We start from the raw sequence: 23,626 nt of genomic DNA, 5'->3' as shown, positions 1-23,626 counted from the left end.
GTTTTTGTTTCTTACTCTCTGTACACTTTGGCGTTACCTAATGATTTCCTGATTCTGGCTCCTGTGAGAGAAGTCAGCGTCAGAAGTCGGGTTTCACCAAGATATTTTCTTGTCCTTTCCAGCACAAAGCGCTAGAAACAAAGGCAGGGTTATCACATGTCCCCAAGAGCTGCCTGGGAAAAGCCAGAGCTGCAGTTATCAGTGTTCGAGTCTTTCTGAAATATGCTTTTGTCTCCGTGTCCATTGCATTCAATCACATCAACAAGTGTTGGCCAAGTGCTGAGCGTGGTTTCCTGTGGGATTGTGTAAGGCCCTGCAGGACAATAAATGCTTTGGGGGCACTGCGCCGCGTAGCCATTTCTGACCCAACAGCCAGAAAAATGTGAGACAATCGGCTGCCGCGGGGGAGAGGATACAGCTGAGGCCGAGTTCTTCGCTTCTCCGTGCTGGACCCCAGAGAGACGGAGGAAGCCTGAAATGGTGCGTTCAAGTGGCCAGCAGCTGTGCAGTGTCGTAGCCTACAGAAGGATAGGTTCAGACCCAGGTGTTGTGGGGCTGGAGTTTTTCAATTTTGGAGAGCCCATCACAGTAAATAATAATAATAATAATAATAACAACCATAAAATTATGAATACAGAGGTGTTGGGCTTCCCTTGGGACTCGAAAGCGAGCTTGTAATTTGGGGACCAGAGACGTAAACTGCTACTATTTCACCGTGAATTCTTCACCTTGCTCAAAATCTCCCTGAGCGAGTCTGCCTGAGGGGGGGCCTAGCATAACCAGTTGGATGGATGTAGCTTTTTCCTTTACTGCTTTTCTCTACACGTTTCATTCCACACTGCCCTTGCACTGCTTTTCACGTTGTCTTTCTAACTGCTCAACAAAAGACAGAGGGTTTTTTTTTTTGTTTTATTTATTTTGTGTGTGTGTGTGTGTGTGTGTGTTGTTTGTTTGTTTTTAGCTATACCTTCTTTTCTTTATATTTTTCCTCATGTTCTTTCAGCTACAAATGTTTACTTTTAGGTTCCTGACATCAAGAATGCTTATGGTGGAAATAGAAGGGGGGGGGCAAATTCTCCATTTGCTCCCACAACCATAGAATTAAAAGGTTCTCATTAGCTACCGTGATTTCAGTGGACTTAAATTTCGGTGCCCCTGAAACTCGAGTGTGCTCACCAGTCCCCAGTGCAGACTGTGGTTTAGGTGTGGGGTGGGAACAGAGCCAACTGTGCCTTTTACATTTGTCATTTACTCTTGGATGATTTTATACGTGTATACAAAGTATTTTGATCAAGTATTTACTTAGCTCAGCCTCCACTACCCTCTCTTAGTCCCCTCTTACCCCCTCTGAAGCCCTCCTTCTTCTGAACAAGGATCGCTCCTGCTTTCGTGCCATTTTGTTGGGGTCCATTGGGTATAATCACGGTGGCTTGCGCTAGTGTGGGCAGGGGGATATTTCCTAGAGCAGCTGCCGGGGAAGAGTCTGCTTTCTAAGCAGCTCCAGGAGGTATCAATGCTATCAGGCAAATGGACCACCCTTAGAGTCACTTCCAAGTACATATTTGGGTAAGTGTTTATGGGAGTGCAAATGTACCACCCATCGAGGCTGATTCAACCTGATTTGAAGTTAACTAGTTCCCAGATAGGGCCTGTAACAAACTCAAGGAACTGCTGCTTGGAATCCATTAAAAAAAATCTGGGGGTGAGGCATAAGAAGGGAAACTTTATCTTTGAGGAGCATGTCATTGCCTTCATCCAGTCTTCTGACTGTGCTGTGGTCTATTTGTCTACGTAAGTACCACGCAGCCCAGAGAAAGCACAGCTCCTAAGGTGCGGGGCATTGCCCTGCCATTTTCTCATGACTTCTGAAACCCTTCAAGACAGCTATTGTTTTGACTCCTTTGACAGATGGGGAAGCTGAGGTTTGGCAGGGTTGGGTAACGGGTCAGGTTGCGTAGAGACACATGCAGGATTTGAACCCGGCCATATGTGACGCTTTTGCCTAGGGCACTGCACAGTAATAAATGCTAAATGGATGCCAGCTGATCGATTTACCACTTCTGACTTTTCTCCTGAGGAAGATGCCCAGAGGGAGTTCCCCTGAGGGAGGCAAAACAAAGAACAGGTTGCTCAGAATAAGAAAACCCAGCTTAGAAATGCTCTAGAAGGCACAGAAGATGAATTCATGTGCAAAGCAAATATGATCGCCAACAGAAATAGCACTGGAATTCTCTCTTCATGAGAATAAAATCTCCCTAGATGCCTTGTTTTCATAAGCTTATCTCAGAGCAGTTAAAGCATGCTTTTCCAAAATGCTGAGGATGTGAGTGTTGACATTACTGCTTCTGTCTATTTCGAGCCAAGATCAACTGCAGCTCTCTGGCCTACACAGTACCGTGGGAAACAGGGACTTGGGTTCTATGGAGCTGAGAGGCAGCATCATAAGCTTTGTTCAGCCACTTCACCTGATTCTGAATTATACTTCTTGGTCTGGTGTAAGCTTGCCATTGGATTGTATTCAGTTGTTTAGCAGAAAGATAAACAGGACCTTGGGCAAATATTTGACGATTAAAGTTGTCACAGGGATGTCTAGTTTCTCTTTCCAACCCCTGCCCGATCCTGCCCAGTCTTTTCTCTCCACTGCCCATCCAATACCTTTATCACTTTGCTACTTAGCGCCAACCAATCAGTCAAAATCTATAGCTAAATGGCATGTAAAATAACACAATGAACCAAGTAAAGGGTAAGGAACTGCCGCCCCGGCTCTCCATTCTAAAGAACAAAGCCTTAAAAGCCTTAAAAACACCATCTTGAACGTTTCAGGAAATAGTTTTCCATTAGCAGAGCTGTTCACTGGACACATTTAATGCATCTCATCGTTTCCTGTCTCCTCCTCCCCTCCTTCACTACTTGCCATTTACTCCCACTTTCAAGGCTGCATATTTCTTTTACCAGTATTCAAAAGGTGGGTTATAATCCATCTATAGATTCTGTTTTTCTAGAGCCAAGGATGAAACCCAGGGCCTTGCACATGGTGGACAAGTATTCTTTACCTCTCCCATACTGCACCCTAGCCTAGAGTTTTACTATTTAACACTGCTTTGAGGGAGCCTGCTGAATGATTATTTCCAAGTCATGTGTTTCTGAGAGTTCTCTTGAAAGGTCCCTTGCATTGGTTTCATTAGACCAATATTTATGTTTAGTTCCCTCAATAGTGTGCCTTATTAAGGTGGCAGTAGCTTTGGTTGAATGTGTTGAATGTAGATCTCTCTCTCTCTCTCTCTCTCTCTCTCTCTCTCTCTCTCTCTCTGTGTGTGTGTGTGTGTGTGTGTGTGTGTGTGTGTGTGTGTGTGTGTGCGCTCGTGCTGTGTGGGTCTCTTTGTCTCTCTCCCTGCCCCTCCCTCACTCTGGCCTTCCCTCTCTGAGACAGGATCTCACTGTGTATGTAGCCTTTGCTTGCCTGGAGCTCAGTATGTAGACTAGGCTGGCCTGGAATTCACAGAGATCCTCCTGCCTCTGCTTTCTGAGTACTGGGATTAAGGCGTGTGCCACCATGCCCAGTTATTTCTGAGTATGTCCAGTGCCATGGTATGAACATGTCGAAGGCAAGACAGAAGAATCTAGCTCCCTGGCTATTGGTTAGTAGTTTGGGCAAAGTTGCTTACGATGTTATGGCTCCCTATTTCATTAGTAAAAGTGATTTTGAGGGTTACTCTAAGCTTTCACATCCAGTGGCTGCTTCTTGTGTTTAGGTTAGAGTCGTCTCAGTTTTAGATCGCACAATGGCCATGTTCTTTTCTATCACTGGTATCCTCATCAAGAATGTGGACTGTGGAGCTAAGTAACAAGAATTCAAATCCCTGTTCTAACACATTAGCAGTGTGACTTGGTGTTCTGCGTAGTTTCGAGAATGATCTACGATAGCTGTATTTGCAGTTTCGAATGAGTGTGTTTCTTCAGAATTTAGCAAACAAACAAATAAAATGAAGAAATAGCCAGTGGCAGATAGACAGAAGCAAATTATAGATAGATAGCAAAACGTCAGCAAGCCTGGTTTTCACAACAGCCAACAGGGCCAAGTGGAGTAGCCCAGTGGAGAGAGCAAACGAAGGTGGCAGCATCAGATTGGAGGCTAACATCTAGCAAAAAGCGACTGGAGTTTCTCATTGAGAGTCTTCCCTCTGAGCTTCTGGCTTCCCAGTCCCACTGCAGGGATTTTTATACCTTGAGATAAACAATGGTAACCTCTGTTGGAAGTCGTTTATCTTTTAGCTATTTTCGAGGACACAAGTTTTTGTTTGTTTGGTTGGTTTTGTTTGGTATTTCGAGACAGCGTTTCTCTGTGTAACCCTGACTGTCCTGGAACTCACTCTGTAGACCAGGCTGGCCTCAAACTCAGAGATTTGTCTGCCTCTGTCTCCTGAGTACTGGGATTAAAGGTGTGTGTCAATACCCTTTGTTGCTTACAGTTTTCCCCTCTTTCTGTTACAGAGCCAGGGAGCCAGCCTGACTCAGGACAGGGAGTTTGGAGAACACTAGATAAAACATGCTTGAATATGAGACAGAGGAGATCAACTGACTCTCAGAACCCACTTTTAATAAGCTTGAACAGCACCTGACAATTTACCAATATAATGTAAATTACAACTGGGCCATTTGTTTTTCTATTGCCGCTTCGTCACCTGTAAGTAGGGACTGAAATTACAATATACTCTACGGTAGGACTGTTACAGGATAGAAGTTTTGAAAACTGGCCTGGCACAGGATTAGTTGTGCCAGGACATGCCTAATAGGATGGAGATCCAGTAGCCTATTCCTAAGGTGTGCATGGCTCTGTGTCATACCCCATCACCCAGGGTGATTATAACCAACAAATAAACATTTCTGAAATGTCCTAAATTGTGCCCGGTATACAATGAGCCCTTGAATGTCGGCAAGAATTATTATTACTAAAGTGTTTTTGTGTACTTCTAGGTTATTTTCAGTGTCCCCCATCATATAATAACTTTCATGATTTTTTTTTTCTTTTGTGTCTGGAGAGAAGTTTCAGCAGTTAAGAGTGTACACTGTACTGGTCTGGCAGAGGACCTGAACTGGGTTTCCAGAATCCACATTAGATGGCTCACACCTGCCTGCAACTCCAGCTCCACGGGGATCCTACAATGGCACCCATACTCACAAGTGCATATCTATCTACACACACACACACACACACACACACACACACACACACACACACACACAATTTTTAAAATAAAATAATCTTTTTCTTTTCAATTTTTCCTTCTTCAGGCTGTTTATAGTAAAATGAATGGGCTCTACTGAGTTCTTTCATCCCATATAGTTCTTTTTGAAACCTTGACTTTCCTGCCCATAGCACGCCAGGTTTTTCATTTAAGTGGCTTCATGCAAGAGGGCTCTAACAGATCTCATTTTACGAATCAGGACAGTAAAACAGAAGAGCAAAGGGCCTGGTCCAGGCGCTACAGCCAGCAAACGGCAATCATATAATCTTTGAACCTTTGGAGTCTACTGCTGCATAACGAACACCCTTACATATCTATCATTTAGTCATGAAACCTATCTCACATATATTTATTGTCACTCAGGGTCATGGAAAGGTGACTTTCGTTTCTGGAACCCTGCAGGCACTCAGTGTCAGACATCCTTTGGGTTGAAGGTCGGTCAGGCCTGCCAACTACAACTACCACATTGTACTTACTCTCACAAGATCATTTCCTTGTGAATCTTCAATAACCATGTGACTATGAGCCATACAAATTCAACATGCAGCTTTTATGTATGTAATTAATAGCACGATAGTTTCTGGTTTCGTTGTATTTATGTTTGTTGGGTTTTGGTTTTACCTCCCCTTTGTGTAGTTTGATATGCTTATGGAAATAGGCAGCATGGACTATTTGGTAAGCAAATGGATGTTTCTATTCTATGTGGGTGGCATTATGAGAGTCCAGCCAGATCCCACCCACTCCTGTATGGAAATAGATTTCTGTTTAATACTAAGCAGGTTTCCTGTGTCAGCGTAGTGTGAAAGAGTCTTCTTTTGCTTTTGCTTCCTACCTGAACTTCCTTTCAATGATGGTGGCCATAGCAGGTGCTGCGGGTCACTGAACAGACCTTTGAGTCAACAGGAGTACCTGAGCCCTCTTCAAGTGCTGTCCCAATATGAAGGAGGGGACGCTGCATTTCTAAAAATTCATCAAGTATCCCTTCCTGTAGAGAGTGGGCCCACAGGCCTTCCTTCAGTTAGGACCTCGATTTAGCTGTAAAGAAGAATGAAATTACAACATCTGCAGAAAAAATGATAAAACTGGAGGTTGAAAGAAATAAGACGGACTCAGACAAATACCATATTTCTCTTACATGCAAAATCTAGATTGAAATTTCTATGTCCATGTGTGTAGAAATGGACACATACATATGTGTAGGCCACGAGATTAGAAAGGAGACTATGAAAGAAGAGGAAGAGGTCTAAAGGGAGGGGGAGACAAAGGGGAGCTCTGACTCTATGTGCAGGAATGCAAGGGGGTGAATTGGGGGAGGGGAGTTGAGGCCAAATAAAAACTAGGCATGAATGCGGGAGAACACCACAATCAAACTCCTTATTTCAAAAAAGATTTCTTTTATTTTGAATTCTGTGCGTGTACATGAGCTCAGTGCTCACAAGGCCAGGGCTGTTAGACCGAGACCCTGGAGCTAGAGAAGTCCATGGAGGGGAAGGAATGGGGAGAGGGAGAAGGGAAGGCCCAGCACTGGCCACAGACCAGGCTAGTTTGTTAGAAGAAATAATCGGGTGATGGCAAAATTGTGACTCATCAAAACAGGGCTCTTCTGCTCTGTAAAGGACCTGAGAGTCCACCTTAAAGACCCTAGCCTTGAAGGCCTGGCCCTCATGAATCGAATTTCAGAGACACATGACTCCAAATGCCTGGTACCTGCGAATTGTACATGACAGATCCTCATGAACAGTAGTAAGCATGTATGCCTACGTATCTGAAAAGGAAAGAATCTAGAGAGATGTTTGTCTTTTCCTTTGGCCTGCTTGAGTTTTCAGTTCTGTAGAATAAACACGTATCGTGTGATTTTTTTTTTAAGTGAAGAAAACAAACATTCACAAAAGACAGGTTTAAATGAACCATGATGCTGAAATTTGACTAGTTATACCTCGTCTGCTGCAGAAGGATGGTAAACTCTTAGAAATTTATTGTAGAATGTAACTGGAGGCCTGACAGCCTTCCTTTCTACTTCCTGCTCTTCCCCCTAGTACATGGAGGATTTTGTTATTCTTCTTAATGCTCTGTATAAAACCTCCTCCAGCCCCATCTTTAATGTGAAGTGCATGAAATCTCGATAAAGATCACAGTATGCAAATGATCATCTGCAGTGCTGGGAAAAACTACATCCTACCCCAGACACGAAGCCTGTTTGTTTAAAACTCTGCTCTGATCAGATCTGCTAAGGCAGGAGGTGGCCTTGAGGAATACTGCTTTAGCTGCACACATGTGAGAAAATTGGGCAGAGCTTTTAATGTTTTTAATGTAGAATTATGAGCATGATATGAAAGTATACTGCAACTATGCCTAGTGTTTGGTTACCCTGCAAAGCGTCTATAACTTCTAAAACTACCACTTCATCATTTCCATGCATTTTCTTTTTTTTTTTTTTTGGTTTTTCGAGACAGGGTTTCTCTGTGTAGCTTTGCGCCTTTCCTGGGACTCACTTGGTAGTCCAGGCTGGCCTCAAACTCACAGAGATCCGCCTGGCTCTGCCTCCCGAGTGCTGGGATTAAAGGCGTGCGCCACCACCGCCCGGCCTTTCCATGCATTTTCAAGAATAGTCTCTTGTTGCCATAGACTCTGGATATAGGAAATAATCTTACCAGGGAAGGAAAACCTGTGGAAGTTTCAATGGCAGAGAGGCAGAAGGGAGGTGTGACACCTCCTTACTCAGGTCCTGCCACCTGTACCCCAACCTCACCTCTGCCCTGTCATCCAACCCCAGGCAAAGAAACCAGTGTCCACACTGCTCAAAAGAAACTACACCTGCTTTTGTTCTTAAAAAAAAAATTAATCCCAGTGGTGGTGGCTCACACCTTTAATCCCAGCACTGGAGAGGCATAGGCAGGCGGATCTCTGTGAGTTCGAGTTCAGCCTGGTCTACAGAGTGAGTTCCAGGACAGCCAAAGCTACATATTGAGACCTTGTCTCAAAATAAAACATCAATAAATAAACAAACAAACAAAACAAAATGAAAGAAAGAAATTGAAGACAGGGTCTCACTACATAGCCCTGGCTGCCCTTGAACTCGATATATAGACCAGGCTGGCCTCAAACTCATAGAGATCTATCTGCCTGCCTCTGCCTCCCGAGTGCTTGGATTAAAGTGCTAGGATTAAAGGTATGTGCCACTATGCCTGGTATTTTCCATCTTTTAAAAGAATTTTAACTTAATTTTTGTCATATTTTGGTCATATTCTTTCCCCTCCCCCAACTCCTCCATGCCCTTGAGAACGTTTTCAATAGTCATAGTCTCCTGACCTAGGTACATAAATTTAAAGAGCTGTTGATCTTAATTCCCACTTTTAGAGTTGTGTGGTCTATGTCAGGAGGCAGGACTGGTGGTGACTTATTGAATCCTAGCTGTGTTTTTGGTCTCCCTGTCTATCTACTACCTGCTGTGGCACACTCCTGGGCTAGTAGGAAGGACGTGCTAGTGACCGGCGGGGCTTGCTTCTGCGCCTGCACCTGCCTCCATCCTGAGGAAACAATGTCTGTGCTGGTGCTTCCTGATCAAGAGTGTTAATAGGATGCAAATATTTTCTCTTTTAATGCATGGCCCTGGCATAGTCAGGGAGAACATGAGAGATGGTGCCTCAGAGCAGTAACTTTTTGCTTACAGCGTGAGAGTTAAAGTTAAGACCCAAACGTCGACTCCAGCTCCACAGTGTTTGAGGTAAGTAAACTTAATTATCTTCAGAGCATCAAAGATAGATCAGAAGGACTGGGAACCTGATTTTAAATAATGGTGCATTCTCACAAAGCAAAGAGGAACAGGAAGTTTGTCTCTGAGGCCCACGGCTTAACATCTCTTCTTTTCTAATCAGACCTGATAGCGCAGAGAGAGCTAAAACTGTCGTGTCTTAGTGGAAGGAGAGAATCGATGCATTTCCTTTTCTCTTTAAATACCTTAAGTTTTAGGTGTTTTCCATAGCTGGGGAGTGAAAAGGTTCTCCTTTGTCAATGTGCTCGGTCTGCTGTCCTTTTGAATCTCCTTGTCAACTTTTTGGTTGCCTTTCCACCCCCTTCTTCCTTTGATTTAATCTTGATCTTGTCGATCATATCTGAATCCCTTATGTCAGAAGACCCAGTCATATTCCGGGGTGCTGAATGTCCCTTACAATGATACCAGTGTTTTGTGGTGATTTGGATAATATGGCGAAACCACTGGCCACAGGCATGGAGGGAAATTTCAGTTGATGAGTTACTTAATACATGGTGAGCTTCCTGAAGAGCAGTTTAAAAGATTTTACTCTCTCCTATTCAGTTCAATAGATGTGTATAGAATGGATGTGTGCAAAGATGGTGACTATGATACAGAGTGAGACAAGGATCGGGAAAGGAATAAAATGCTATAGAAAACCCACATACTTCCGAACTCAGGACAAAAGCCGCAGAAAACTATGAGTGGTGTGTGGTCTATTCTATAATCCTAAATCAGTCTTATTTTTAGAAGTTGGCACGTTCATTCTCCCCGAACCTAGCTAGATACCGCCATCATTTTAATTCTTTTCTTTTCTTTAGGACGACAACATGGATACCAAGTCTATTCTAGAAGAACTGCTTCTCAAAAGGTCACAGCAAAAGAAGAAAATGTCACCCAATAATTACAAGGAGCGCCTTTTTGTTTTAACCAAAACAAGCCTTTCCTACTACGAATATGACAAAATGGTAAGGCTTTCCTTCCTTCTTTTGTGCTAGTTATTATTTTTTCCCGAGTCTCCACAAAGTACTTGATCATAATGAAAGAATAGCAAGTTTCTTAGCTAAGAGTAAAGATCAGCTTGTATCAATGTGCTACACTGTCTCTCTTTAACCAAAGTATGATGATTCAAGAAAAAGGATTGGGACCTCATTTTACTAAGACCAATCACAATACGTCTTTAAAACAGTGCTTCTCAGCTTGAGTAATTTTTTTTATTGCCTGAGAGACATGGACAATGATGAGAGATACCTCAGCAGTCTCTAGTTCTGGGGGCAGGAGGGTAAGCGTTTCTGGCATCCAATGGATAGAGACTGAGGCTACTACTAAAATCCCCTACAGCTCACAGGTCATACGCCACAGCAAAGAGTTATCCATCCTGAAATGTTAGTAACAGTGCTGAGGGTGAGGAATGCTGCCTTGAAAGAGTAGCGGAAATAACAACAGCCCTGTGCCATTGAGAACTTGATCATGGCAGACAAACCAAAATGCCGTCAAGAAAACGGAAACAACGTGAAGCTGCTTCATGCCATTAAACCTTGCTTTCTCTATTAACCACTCGGCAGGTGGTTTGGGGAAAAAAATTACATGATTCTCAGCTAAGATTGTGAACTGTCACTCAGATACTTGCTTTTGGAGAAGCATGTGTGCATAGTTTAGAAATATGACTGTGACAGCCATGGAGCCCCAGGACATGCATCTCCGTTGGCTTCCACACCCCTTCTTCTCCCTCCAGACATTAACTTTAGCTATACGCTTTTCCCTGCTCACTGTGACACACCAGCATGACATAGCTTCTGGTTTGCTATTGAATTCAGAAACGAGGAAGCAGAAAGGGATCGATAGAAATTAAGAAAATCCGATGTGTGGAAAAAGTCAACCTCGAGGAGCAGACACCTGTGGAGAGACAGTACCCGTTTCAGGTAAAAAGGGGGATGGTTTCTCTATTATTTTCTAGTATTAGCTCCTATGCCCAGGAAAATAACAAGATTGCAAAATGATCCCTTGAGAGGATGATCGTGTTTGGGATATTCCCAAGTGGGCGTTGGCGGTTTATCAGAATCCTCCTGGCTGATCTGCTTCCCTTAGAGGGAGGGGAAGCAAAATGAGAGTGTAAACTACTGGGGTGTGACCTGCTTCAGCTCTACCCATCGCTTTTATGGAACTTAGTGGGGTGTCTCTCTCTTGGGTAACTGCAAGTAGGAAGCTATGCAGGATTGAGTTCCAACCCTGCCCTGACTTGTCTCCAAGGAGATGGTAAAATAGTTCCCATGTGGGTGCTGCAGATTGAACCCAGGTCCTCTGGAAGAGTAGTCAGTGCTCTTAACCACTTAGGTGTCTTGACAGCCCCTAGAATCGCAGAATTCTTTCTTTTTCATCTTTATTTGTTTAGTGGGGGGGTGTCTCCCCCCCTCCGTGTGTGTGTGTGTGTGTGTGTGTGTGTGTGTGTGTGTGTGTGTACACATGCTCCCACATGCCACAGCATGAATGTGGAGTCAGAGGACAGCTTGTAGGAGTCAATTCTCTCCTTCCACCATGTGGGTTCAGGGAATCAAAATCAAGTCATCAAGTTTGGTGGCAAGCAGCCTTACTTCTGAGCCATCTCTCTAAAGAATTTCAAACATTCCCATGCTACAAAGAATGCCTTTGTGAAGGGGCTTGAGCTGAATCAGACAGACTACAAAACGATCAGCCAGTTGGGGAAAACCAAGGAAGAGGGTGCCCATGGAGGCAACCTCAAACACAGCAGGAACACAGAGGCTACGCAAAGCCACAAAGGTTTGCCTACAGACCTCCCAGCCCACTACTTGCATTTGAATAGCCATAAAGATATATCACAGCTTATGTCTGAGTATAGTTGCTCATTTGCTAGAAAAACGGCATACTCATATATATGATATATATATAATATATATGATATATATAATATATACTGATATATATATCATATATAAATAAAAGTAAAAATATTAAAGTAGGATGAGCCCAGCTTCTAGAAGATCTTTCATAAGTGGTATGTGTTGTTTTCCAGTTGTAAAATAAGCCTGAGCTGGAGAGGGCATTGTAATTTTCAGACCAGGGCAGGCATATATGCTTGTGGTTGTAAGAAGAGGACATGGGGTGTCCTGCATGTGCAGGCAAGAAGCCACGGGGTGTTCTTCTCTGTCACTCTCCACCTATTCCCTCCAGACTGGATCTCCTACTGACCCTGGAGCCCAATAATCTTCCTGTCTGTGACCTCCAGAGCAGTGGACTTACAGGCTTGCACCCGAGCGGGCCCTGCATTCCTCATCCACCGAGCCATCTCTCCAGCCCTATAAACAATCGTCAGGAGGGATAAGAAAACACCTAGTGTGGAGTGTCTGAGGTGCTGCGTGATGTGTGACAGACTGACATAACAAGGAGACATAGCTTTCCTGATTGTAAACATAAACTGAAAACTGACCAGAATGTGGGGCAACTACCCAATAAGGCACAGCGAAGGAAAGGACATGCCATCTCTGGAAACAGCTTTTAAGGATACAGAAGTGAAAGATTTTCTAATTTCTAATTACAAAAGGAATTGCATACTGGTTAGAAAGATGGACCAGAGTAGGCCTAAGAAATATGTAATTTATCATATTATAATACTTTCTAGTCCAAAGCACCCTAAATGAGGCTTTAATATTCACCACTGTTCCATGGATCATTGCTATGATTTTTCCCAGTTCTGACATAAAAACACATTTAGATATGGAAGATTTTTTTAAAAACCTGTAGTTTTTTCACATAATTCCAAAGCTAGTATATGTTATATGAAAAAGGGTTTATTTCTGATAATATAAACATTCACAGGTATATGAGACTGAACCATGAACCACTTGTATCAGAATTCATTGCTTTTTTTTTTTCCTTTCCAGATTGTGTATAAAGATGGGCTTCTCTATGTCTATGCATCAAACGAAGAGAGCCGAACTCAGTGGTTGAGAGCACTGCAAAAAGGTAACGAGATGCCACAATGAAGGCTTGAACTGTTGTCTTCTCAAGCTCAGGCGGTGGGCTGTGTTGGAGCTTGCTTTGGCCTTCTCAGGGTTACAGGCAGGAAGCCTCGGGATCACCTTTGCGTTCCCACCCAGCACAGAGGCGCTATTGTGTCTTCCCCGGCAGGAGGTGGAGGGGGTGGAGGGAGGTAGACCAGCTGTGCTTCCTCCGACGTTTAACGTCCTGTTGGGACTGTATTTCCAAAGTTCACAGGCGCAGCGCTAATAGTACTGAGCACTTTCCACTTGCCAGCTCCTCTATCACGCACATGTCGCATGTTGTTACAGACTCCTCTTGACAACTATAGGCAGGGGTATTATTTATTTCATTTTCCACACAAGTTTAAAAGAAAACAGACAAATGCCACAGACTTTGTTCATGGGAGTCTCAAAATATAATCACCTAAACCCGACTTTTTAAGTCACAATATTGCAAGCTAAGTCACTATATTTTTGCCTCAAACTGAAGATTTAATGACGATTTTATTCGTATTTTTTTCAGCTGCTGTGGTAACAAGGGAGAGAATTGTTGTTATTAATTTAGCACCATGATATTTCCCTCTGCAATCTTTTTGTTTTCAAAAGAGTCATGTTGTAAGGATAACATGTAACTCAAATCAGTGACTCTACTGGTGTAGCTTCAGATTTTAACATCCTAGACAGAGGAAGATTTTATCTTTATCCTTTATGTTTATGTTTTAGATTATGGCACTATCTCAGTACCCCTCCAATTGCACATACCCACCCCACATCGATGCAAATACATCCTTTCCTATACAGTTCTTCACTTTCCCCTTATGGAAAAGGACTTAGCAATCTATTTTGTGGCGTGGTGAAGTGCTCATTAGGGAGAGAAGCTTCTCTCATTACCCACAATCATCTCAATGAAGTGAGACGGGTACCGCTACCAGAGCCAGGCAAACCTGCTTGCCGTGTTATCTGTTTTATATAACACATCTGGGCCTTTCCTGACTTGTAAAATGAGGAGCATATTCCTTTTCTCCTATAGCAATTCCATGTATGAGCAATTCTAAAATATATTAAAATATCCTCTTACACATAAGCCATTGTGGATATAATGGGGCTTCCAGAAGGAGCCCTAAGGTTTTGCTTCCCAAGCAGCCATCTTTGGGGGAACCTTCTAGGGCTCAGTTGTCATATAGATACTCCTTGTATTCAGCTCTTGTTTAGCATCTGTGTCTGCATTTGTGGGACTTTCTGAGACTACACGTGTTGTCCAGGCTGTGGGGTAACACTTGTGATGGTTTATGGACAGAAAAGGAGAATGAAGAGACAAGCAACACCACGTCTCTTGGGCCCTGGTGAAACTGCATTGTCTCCTTTCCTAGTGCTGCTGTATGCACAACAGAAAAGTGTGTGCCTGGTAGCAGTGCTTTGGACTGGAGGAAACAAGATGTCAAGCAATCACTGGAGCAAACCTATCTGCGCTTTCTCTCCCCCAGGGAGAAGAAGGCAAACAGTCTTGGGATTGGGCAGGCATTTGAGGATGTCAGGGACGCAGGTTCCTTCTAGCTTTCTGTTTTACCATTCTTACAGGTTCCTGGAAGGTTCTAAGCTGTCTTAGAAGGCCCCTGCTGAAAACTTTTGTTCATGTGAACATGTTTCTCAGAAATAGGGCTCCTATCTATCTCTATGTACAATAGACATTGAAAACCAGTATCCGTGTTTGTTTTCTCCAGTCTCTGTGCTGGAGGATAGACAAGGTAGGTGAGATTGTTATCAAGTTAACAAAAACTAACTTGCTGTGGGAAGACAAAGGTTCTCTCATTTAAATATTTCCCCCTACAAACTCTTACCAATTTAAACTATAACAGTCTATTCAACTCTGTAAGAGTCATGATAGCAAGAACAGCCACCTCTCAGGGGTGTGTAGATGCACCAATGCATGTGAGGAACAATGCATAAAGTCACACACAATTTTTTAACATCACCATTAAGTATTGGGATTGTTGCAATGTGGACTTCAGGATGTGGTTGGAGGATTAGTTACTCAGGAAATTAAAACCTTTCGATTGGAAATCTTGACACATTAAAGAGCAAGAGCTTAGACAGCAAGAAAACATGCAATATGCCCGGGGCATTCCTATGGTCATTTGGGCCTAAACTCAGAAATTAACATTTTATAATCTTAATTCATTCTGTAATAATTTACCTTTAATGCTCACTAGTGAAGTTTTTCTTGGGTGCTGGCATTTTCAGCTACACTGAACTTGAGTTGTATTAAATGAATGTCATTACTAAAACCCACTTTTCACTGAACTATCTGAGGCCAAAGATTTATGCATAATATCTTATACTCCATCAGTAACCCAGCACAATATTAATTATTATTCCTTAAGTCAGGTTAATAAAGGAGGACTAGGACTCTCTGGGTTCCAAGTTAGGAGTTTTCTAGATGAACGTAAAATCAAGAAGGAAGAGTTGAAGTGATACATAGAACCAGCCCCCCCCCTCCACACACACACACCTAAAGATGCTTCCTGAGCTCTTCTCCACTAAACCCTTGTAGGTTTCTCTGTCTGCTGTATTTCAAAAGATGCTAATTTCTTGCAGATACAGCACTGTATTCCAAAATTAGAATTTAATTTGTTTTACTTGACACCGCCTTATTCTCATGGTTTGTTTTTCCGGTACTGGAGATGGAGCCCAGGACTTGGTGGATGCTAGGCAGGAGCCCTACCCGCAGGCTGCACCCTTAGCTCCTCTTTTCTAATTCGCATACATCCTAGCGAGGTGTGGTGGCAGACTCCTCTAGTCCCAGCATTTGGGAGGTGGAGGCAGGAGAGTCAAGAGTTCAATGTCAGTTTTGGCTACATGGTGAGGCAAGACTAGATTTGTATATAAGAGACTTTGTCTAAAAATAAAAAGATAGTTTCCCACCCCTTACCCCCAAATTATTTATTCCTTAGAGTAAGGATGTCAAAATCATGAAAGACAAAGAAAAGATGAGAAACTTTTCTAGGTCAAAGACAACAAAACAACTAAATTTCATACATAATACTGGATAAGAACTTGAGCAGAAACAATACGTCATTTAAAGAACATTATTGGAACAATTAGAGAAAATCAAATATAAAATATATATTCAATTTCCCGAATTTGACAATTGGCTTTATAGTTAGGTAAGAGAATAAAAACCATTGGAAATAGAAGCTGTGTGGGGAAATATTTACGGGTGACATCATTCAAGCCAAATACCTGCTGTTCACTCTAAATTACTAAGTGAATAATAACGACAAATTCTGAGAACAACAATGATGTGTGTAAGGAAGAGGAAGAAGCAACAAAACAATATAGTTAACACCGGCAGGGCTAAGGGAAGGGTGGCAGGAGGCTGGGCTAGGCTGCACAATTCTTACTGTACCTCTGAAACCTTTTCAAGTGAAACCCACAGTAAGTACAAGTTGTCCGAAAGTCTCCTTTTTCCTAAGATCTAGCCCTACAATCCAGCCTACATCTGCCACCAAAGAACATTCAGGACCTTTACAGGCGTATTATAAAATCTTCATGGCAAGCTGGCCAACGTATGCATTTTTCCTAACTCTTCCGTGTCAGAATGATTCATTATTATGCTGTGGTTAGACTGTGGATTGTGCTGTGGTTTCTGTTTATTCCTTGGGTTTGTTAACTTCCGAGTGAAAGACAGCTGCTTTGGTAGACCCCGGGTCTTCCTTCAGTTTCTGGTGAATGAGACTGTCATTGTACTGAGATGATAGTATTTACTTACTGCATCCTTCTCTTGGGCCAGTCGGTGTCTGCTGATATCTTGTCTCCTTCTCTTGTGTCCTTCCTATCCGCCCTTCAGAGATACGGGGCAACCCCTACCTGCTTATCAAGTACCACAGCGGCTTCTTCGTGGACGGGAAGTTCCTATGCTGCCAGCAGAGCTGTAAAGCAGCCCCAGGATGTACCCTCTGGGAAGCATGTATGTGTGACTCCCTGTTGCGCTGGACCTCAGATGGGGAGGGGACCCACTAGGTCAAGCCTGCCCAATACTAGATCCGTTTTCCAGAAACAAAATATATCATATTGATTGGCATCATAGTAACACAGCTTTGTGGATGCTATGCTGAAAAATGAAATATAATTTCAGTGTCAGTTGAATCATACTTCCTCAATATACGCCCTTTTTCCTTCCGTGAGAAATGTTTTTAAAATTGAAATCACACCAAACAAACACAGAGAGAAAAAAAACATGAACGTGGATGGGTAGGGAGGTGGGTAGCACCGGGAGGAGTTGGGGAAAGGGAAAGAGAATATGATCAAAATATACTTTATGAAAACAGTTTAACAAGAAATTAAAAACATGGACCAAGTAATGACCCATTAATACCTCTCATAATTCTTCTAGTTTAAAGCAAACTCCTCAGAAGTAAAATGTGCCGAGCATATTCCCATGGATCAAACAGCTAGTTTTCCCACTTGATAAGTGAACGGATGACACAGTGGTTAAGGGCAGCAGCTGCTCTCCCAGAGAGGGCCTGGGTGAGATTCCCAGCACCTACAGGGTGCTTCCCAGCAGGCTGTAACTCCAGTCCAGCAGATCTGACGCCCTCTTCTGGCCTCCTTGGGCACTGCATGCAAGTGTTTTACACACACACACACACACACACACACACACACACACACACACACACACAACCAAGAACACCCGTATATAAAACAAAAATAAAGGAAATGAAAGGGTTGTATGTATGGTTTGTTTTTAATCAAAGGCAGGCATGGTGGCATAGATTTGTAATCCTGATAAGAGACCGAGACAAGAAGATCATAGTTTGAGCCTGACCTGAGCTATATAGCAAGACCAAGCCTCATACTGAGACCCTGTCTCAAGCACACACACACACACACACACACACACACACACACACACACACACGAGAGAGAGAGAGAGACAGAGAGACAGAGACAGAGAAACAGAGACACAGATACACAGAGACAGAGAGATAGAAAGACAGAGAAAGCTCAGTTCTTTCTTCTTATAAATAACAAAATCATGGAGCAACCCTGCTTTTCAAATATATAGCAAAACACATGATTTAAGTAATAGTTTTAACTATCACATATGCCAACATGATGATAGCTATCATTACAAAATTTATCTAAAGTGGTTGGCTACTCTGTACGGTGTGTTGGTTTCTTCGTAACTTGTGGGGATGAGGTACACATTGCTTATAGGCTTTAGAGGAACTTGAACTTTCAGTCAGACGTTGCAATGTGTCTGTTGCTGGCTCTGGAAGAGTGCTATTTGAGTTGAGCATTGCCCAAGAATTCAGTTGCTCTGGTGTATTGTTCATGTAGACTGGTTCAATGTTTTGTTTCCCAGCACTGGGTGGTTTCCTTTGTTCTATTTGCTTTTGCTTTCCAGATGCTGATCTGCACATTGCAATCAGTGAGGAGAAACACAGAGCCCCCACCTTCCCAGAGAGGGCAGTAAGTCCATTTTTCAATTATTTTTTAAGTTGACATACAAAGTCTGGAATATTTGTACATATGTGTCATTACATTTTGTTATAATTCATCCTCTCTCATCATCTTCCACTGGTTCCTTTTCACATTCTGCATGTATGTCCCACGTAGTCCATTACCCTCTCATTTTCCCTTAAGTTTTCTCCTTCCACCTTTATTATCCTTGTTCTAGTTTTATGATCTACATATACACACACATACACACACATGCACATGCACATGTAATTCTAAATTTAGGTTTTCCATATGAGAGAAAAGATGCAGCATTTGTCTTTCTGGGACTGGCTTATTTGACTTAACATAATGATTTCCAGTTCCCATCTATTTCCCCTGCAAATGTCATGATTCTGGCTTTCTTTACACCTAAGTAAAATTCCATTGTGTATATGGATCACATTTCTTATCTGTTCATCTGTTGATGGAAACCAATGCATGTTCCATTTCCTAGATATTGCGAACAGTGTAACAATAATTGAACAACATACATGAGTGTATGCTACCACTCTAGTTGGCGTGAGCCTGGGAAGTGGGGGCCTTGAAATGAGGCAAACTAAAGTCTCATGTGATAGCCAACTTATTCAGAGCATCAGGCAATTTATACTCTGAGGGCACTCTGACAGTTAAAGAAGATCAATGAGCAAAGGTCACATGACTCTAAACTGTATACAAGTCACAAGGATAACCCATGCTTGGAAACTTCTTTGCATAACGAAAGGAAGATGTTGGGTAATCTGAAATAAACCCACTCCCACTTACTACACCTGGGAGGGGCACAAAAGCACATTCCAAGAACAACGCATTAGTTCCAGGATAGCCAGAGCTACATAGTGAGACCCTGACTTGAAAAAAGCAAACCAACAATTAAAACAAAAACAAAAACCTCCAGAGTATGTCTCCATCCGTTGTTACAGCTACCTTGTTCTAAGTTACAACTTCTTCCCTTTACCTTGCTCTGGTCTTTATCAACCGTATCTACTTTGGAGCAGGGATCATGAAACCACTGGACCTTCTGACCCTTTCAGGGTTAAGCCAAGTAACAAGAGTATAATGAAAAACAGATATTCTTACATAGATATACATGGTCCTATTATGATTCAGTAGTGATAGCAGCTGCATGAGTTTCTCAAACATCTTTACCTTATGAGAGAATTGTGTCAATTTTCTACTGAGAGGACAGATCAAAATGGAACTTTATGACAGGAAAGATGCCTTGATACTCAGCCCTCACATTTGCCAATCCCCAAGCCTTATATTGGGTTATTCCACCTTAATTTAGACAGAGTCCCTTCAAAACAGTTTCTAGACAACTTTTTCCCAGGGGTGGAGCCTTTCTATAGGAAAACAAACAAACTTGGACAGCTCTAGATCATTAAAGCATATGCAGATTGCACACCCCTTTCTTCTGTTGATAACCATAGCCTTCTACTTTTGGGATTCCCATGCAGGTGGTAGCCTTTTCACATGCTAGGAGGTGTCTCAAGTGGCCTCCAGCTTCCCTAGGACATCATCTTAAATGGGCCTCTCAGGTCCATGGCGTGTTTTGAGTTCTGATTATTTTTCTCTTTCTGAGAAAAACCTATATACCATTTTCCTGAATCAACTCAACTGACAAAAATAACTCATTTAAAAAATATATTCAGTAGTATTCCCCAATTTCATGTCCATACAGAACTTCAAAATGTGACATTATTTGGAAACAAGGTATTTGTAGACATAATTGATAGCTAAATGTCAGGTTGAGATCATGCAGGGCAAGAGTGGCCCATGAGGCTGGAGACTGGTGCTTTTGTAAGACAGGGGACACAGGGAGATAGATACACAGAGGAGGTGGCTGTGTAAAGACTTACGCAGACACTGGAGTTATAATACCACAAGTCAAGGAACATTTGTTACCACCAAAAGCTAGAGCATCAAAGGCATGCCTTTCCTAGAACCTTCGAGAGAGTATGGCCAGGGTGGAACTTTGAATTGGGACTTTTGACCTCTAGAACTGCGAAAGAAGAATTTCCATAATCTTAACCCACCAAACATGTGGCAGTGTATTATAGTAGTCCTAGGAAATAGGTAGGACTGCTTGAGCTTTTACTTTGTATTTGGAAACATTGCTGTTTGGGCTTGGTTGGGTACTTGCTTGCAGGCCTGCTGCTGCTTGAAACTCACAAGTCTTGGGGCTGGAGTGGTAGCTCAGTAGTAGAGCACTTTCTATCATGCACAAAACCCTGGGTTCAACTCTGGCATGCAAAGTAAGCAAACAACTGTGATCCGAACAACAATGTCTAGACTAGACAATGTTACAGAGACAGATGTCCAGTTGACGTTGGCTGTGATCAGCACAGAAATAGAGATTGACTGCAAAAGGACAGGAGGGACTTTATAGGAGCGATGGAAATATGTCAAGGATAGATTGTAATGATGGCCATAGAACTGGATACATCTACTAACAGTCACTAAATTCTATATTTAAAAAGCATAATTCCCACTGAAGTTTATTTCAAACAAATCTAAGCACAGAGGGCAAATTAGGAGCTAGAAACCATCAAATCTTATTGTTATTTAGTAAGTGAAGCAATGTTATTCATTAAGCAGTGCTGTTTACTCCATGAGAAGGGCCACAACATACAACAAAACCCACTACAAGAGTTTATTAAGGGAAGGGAACAGAAGTGCTTAGGTCTATGGAATGATCGTGCAGGAAGAGAGGAGTGGAGGGATGAGCGGGATGTGCTTTTATAGATTCTCCCGCACATGTGCATATGGGCATATGTAGCTATGACACTCATGCACATAGATTACGCGATCTCACTGTGTGCAAATTACATGATCACACAGCGCACAGATTACATAGGACGTAAGGCCCTGGGATGACTAAGCATCTTGCCAGTGTATGTGCTATCATGGGGGAGTGGCTAGGAATTCTAACACTTATCTCTTGCAAGGGTTTTTTTTTTTTTTAATGTGTGGAAAATCAGCAAACAACTCAATGGCCCTAGGGTTCCAAGTCCTTTTATAAACATGTTTTTTATTTATTCTTTTTAGAATTGCATACATATGTGTGACATGTTTTGATTATATCTACCGTCTACTCCCTCCTGGACCCCCAATGGCACATCCTCTCCACAACTTCATGTCCTCTCCTTATTTATTTATTTATTTATTTATTTATTTATTTATTTATTTATTTATTTATTATAAAACACAAAGTTCAATTTGTGCTGCCCATATACTCATGACTGTGGGGTCACCTACTGGAGTGCGGTCCACCTATCAGGATCACACCCCTAAAGAAAATTGACCCTCTGTCTCTCAGTAGCCATTAATTGCCAAGAGCTCCTCTGCTAGAGGTGAGACCTTGGGAGCCCCTCTTCCATGCTGGAATGTTGACCAGCTTGCCTTGGGTGGGTCTTCTGCAGGCAACCCCAGCTGCTGTGGGCTCATGAGCACAGCAGCCATTTCATGTCCAGAAGACACTCTGGCGGCAGTCCTCCCAACCCCTCCGGGTTTTACAATCCTTCGGCACTCTTTTCCTCAATATTCATTGAGTGAGTCCAAGGCTGGTTTTGAGTGTAAGCTGTTAAAGTTAACCAAAGACCAAAGAGAGTGTCATGAAAGGAATAGAAATGCCCTTCTCTCCCTTCTCTTCTCCCTCTCCCTCCCCCTCCCCCGTGTGTGTGTGTGTGTGTGTGTGTGTGTGTGTGTGTGTGTGTGTGTGTGTGTGTGTGTTTGACCACAGGACTCAGTAGAGAGTTTATTTTCTGAATTGAGTGTGGGGGATGAGGGAAAACAACCCTTTGGTGAGTCTGCTCAATTGCATTTGAGGAATTTTATAATGTGTTTATCTTTGGTAAAAACCCATCTTTGAATTTATCAGCAATGAGATCCTTCATAACAAGGAGTTCTAGGATAGTAAACCTTCAATTTCAAATAAATGATATCCCTGAAACAAAAAGAGGAAAATACAATGCAAGAAAAATTCCAATTTAGAGTTCATACACACAAAATGGATTTTTAATGAAGTATAATGTACACTAAGAAAAGCACACAAATATGCTCAGCTTGTAAATTTCCAGAAACTGAACCAATCTACATAAAACACATTCAGATTAAAAAGTAGAAACATCAGGAAATGCCAGGAATACTCAGGTTTCCTTTCAATTAGTACATCAGTCAAGAGCAATTGCTAGCTAGATATTCAACCTCATTGATTGTTTGCTTGATTTACAGACAGACAGACAGACAGACAGACAGACAGACACACACACACACACACACACACACACACATACAGTCACTTGCCCTTTTTTTTGGGGGGGGTTCAGTTTATGGGGGTCTTAATTTTTAATAAGTGATTATATTTTATTCTCATTGCTTATAGAATTCCATCATATGATTATACTACTTAACTATTCTCTTATTGTTGCCCCAACAAATTACCACAAGTTTAGGGGCCTGAAGCAACATGATTTATTGAGTTATTGCCTCATAGTTCTGAGGTTCAAAAGCCTAGTCAGTTGTTTCTTCTGCAGACTTTAAGGGGGAGGGCTGTTTCCTTGCCTTGCCTAGCTTCTGAAGGCCAGCGTTTTCAGTGGTTTCAGGGGCCTTTCTTCTTCATCTTCAGTACCGAAGGGGCAGCAGCTTTTCTGCACTGTGCCTCTGCTCACATGCTCACATGTTCTACCTAATCTCTAACACCTCTGATTATACCAGGCTCATCCCTCTCTCTCAGAATAATCTCCCCATCTCAAACGCCTTAACTTAGTCACAGTCAACAGAGTCCCTTCCACCATGGAAAATGTTCACAGACTCTGTGAGTTAGGACATGAACATCTGGGGAAGTCATTTCTCAGCCCACTGCAGCAACAATATATTTTCTATTTTGTCCTCTTGAGAAGTATTTTGGTAGTTTCCAATTTTATTGAATTCCGACAATTCTACTGTGACCATTATTTTGCACACCTTTGGGTTTCACTGCTGGATGTATAGCGTATACTTGCTGGGCTATCTAATATAGACACCCAGCCTCACAACATTCTGCAAAGACGTTTCCAACTGGCCAAAGCATGAGTTAACAGTTGTTCTGCATCCTTGTCAATTCTTAACACTGTCTCCATCCCTCCTTTCCT

General features: G+C 42.4%; 1 protein-coding gene across 3 annotated transcripts in view; it reads left to right on the top strand.

The window, feature by feature from the left end:
- The first annotated feature begins 341 nt into the window (after window positions 1–341).
- The window catches only part of Bmx (BMX non-receptor tyrosine kinase), a 59,672-nt gene continuing 36,387 nt past the window's right edge, over window positions 342–23,626 (top strand). For 2 of the 3 annotated variants that reach the window (XM_015992054.3, XM_076562869.1), the window contains exons 1-6: window positions 342–480; window positions 9,819–9,965; window positions 10,815–10,919; window positions 12,897–12,978; window positions 16,843–16,962; window positions 18,406–18,470. In XM_015992054.3, the coding sequence (XP_015847540.1) occupies window positions 478–480; window positions 9,819–9,965; window positions 10,815–10,919; window positions 12,897–12,978; window positions 16,843–16,962; window positions 18,406–18,470 (522 nt within the window). In that variant the 5' untranslated portion in view covers window positions 342–477. Of the gene's footprint in view, window positions 481–8,863; window positions 8,971–9,818; window positions 9,966–10,814; window positions 10,920–12,896; window positions 12,979–16,842; window positions 16,963–18,405; window positions 18,471–23,626 lie in introns of those variants that run through there. The other variant, XM_076562868.1, reaches the window with a different exon arrangement.

The sequence above is a fragment of the Peromyscus maniculatus genome, chromosome X (assembly GCF_049852395.1).
Source record: "Peromyscus maniculatus bairdii isolate BWxNUB_F1_BW_parent chromosome X, HU_Pman_BW_mat_3.1, whole genome shotgun sequence".
In the NCBI taxonomy this organism is placed as follows: Eukaryota; Metazoa; Chordata; class Mammalia; order Rodentia; family Cricetidae; genus Peromyscus; species Peromyscus maniculatus.
This window is presented reverse-complemented; position numbering and strand designations above follow the sequence as displayed.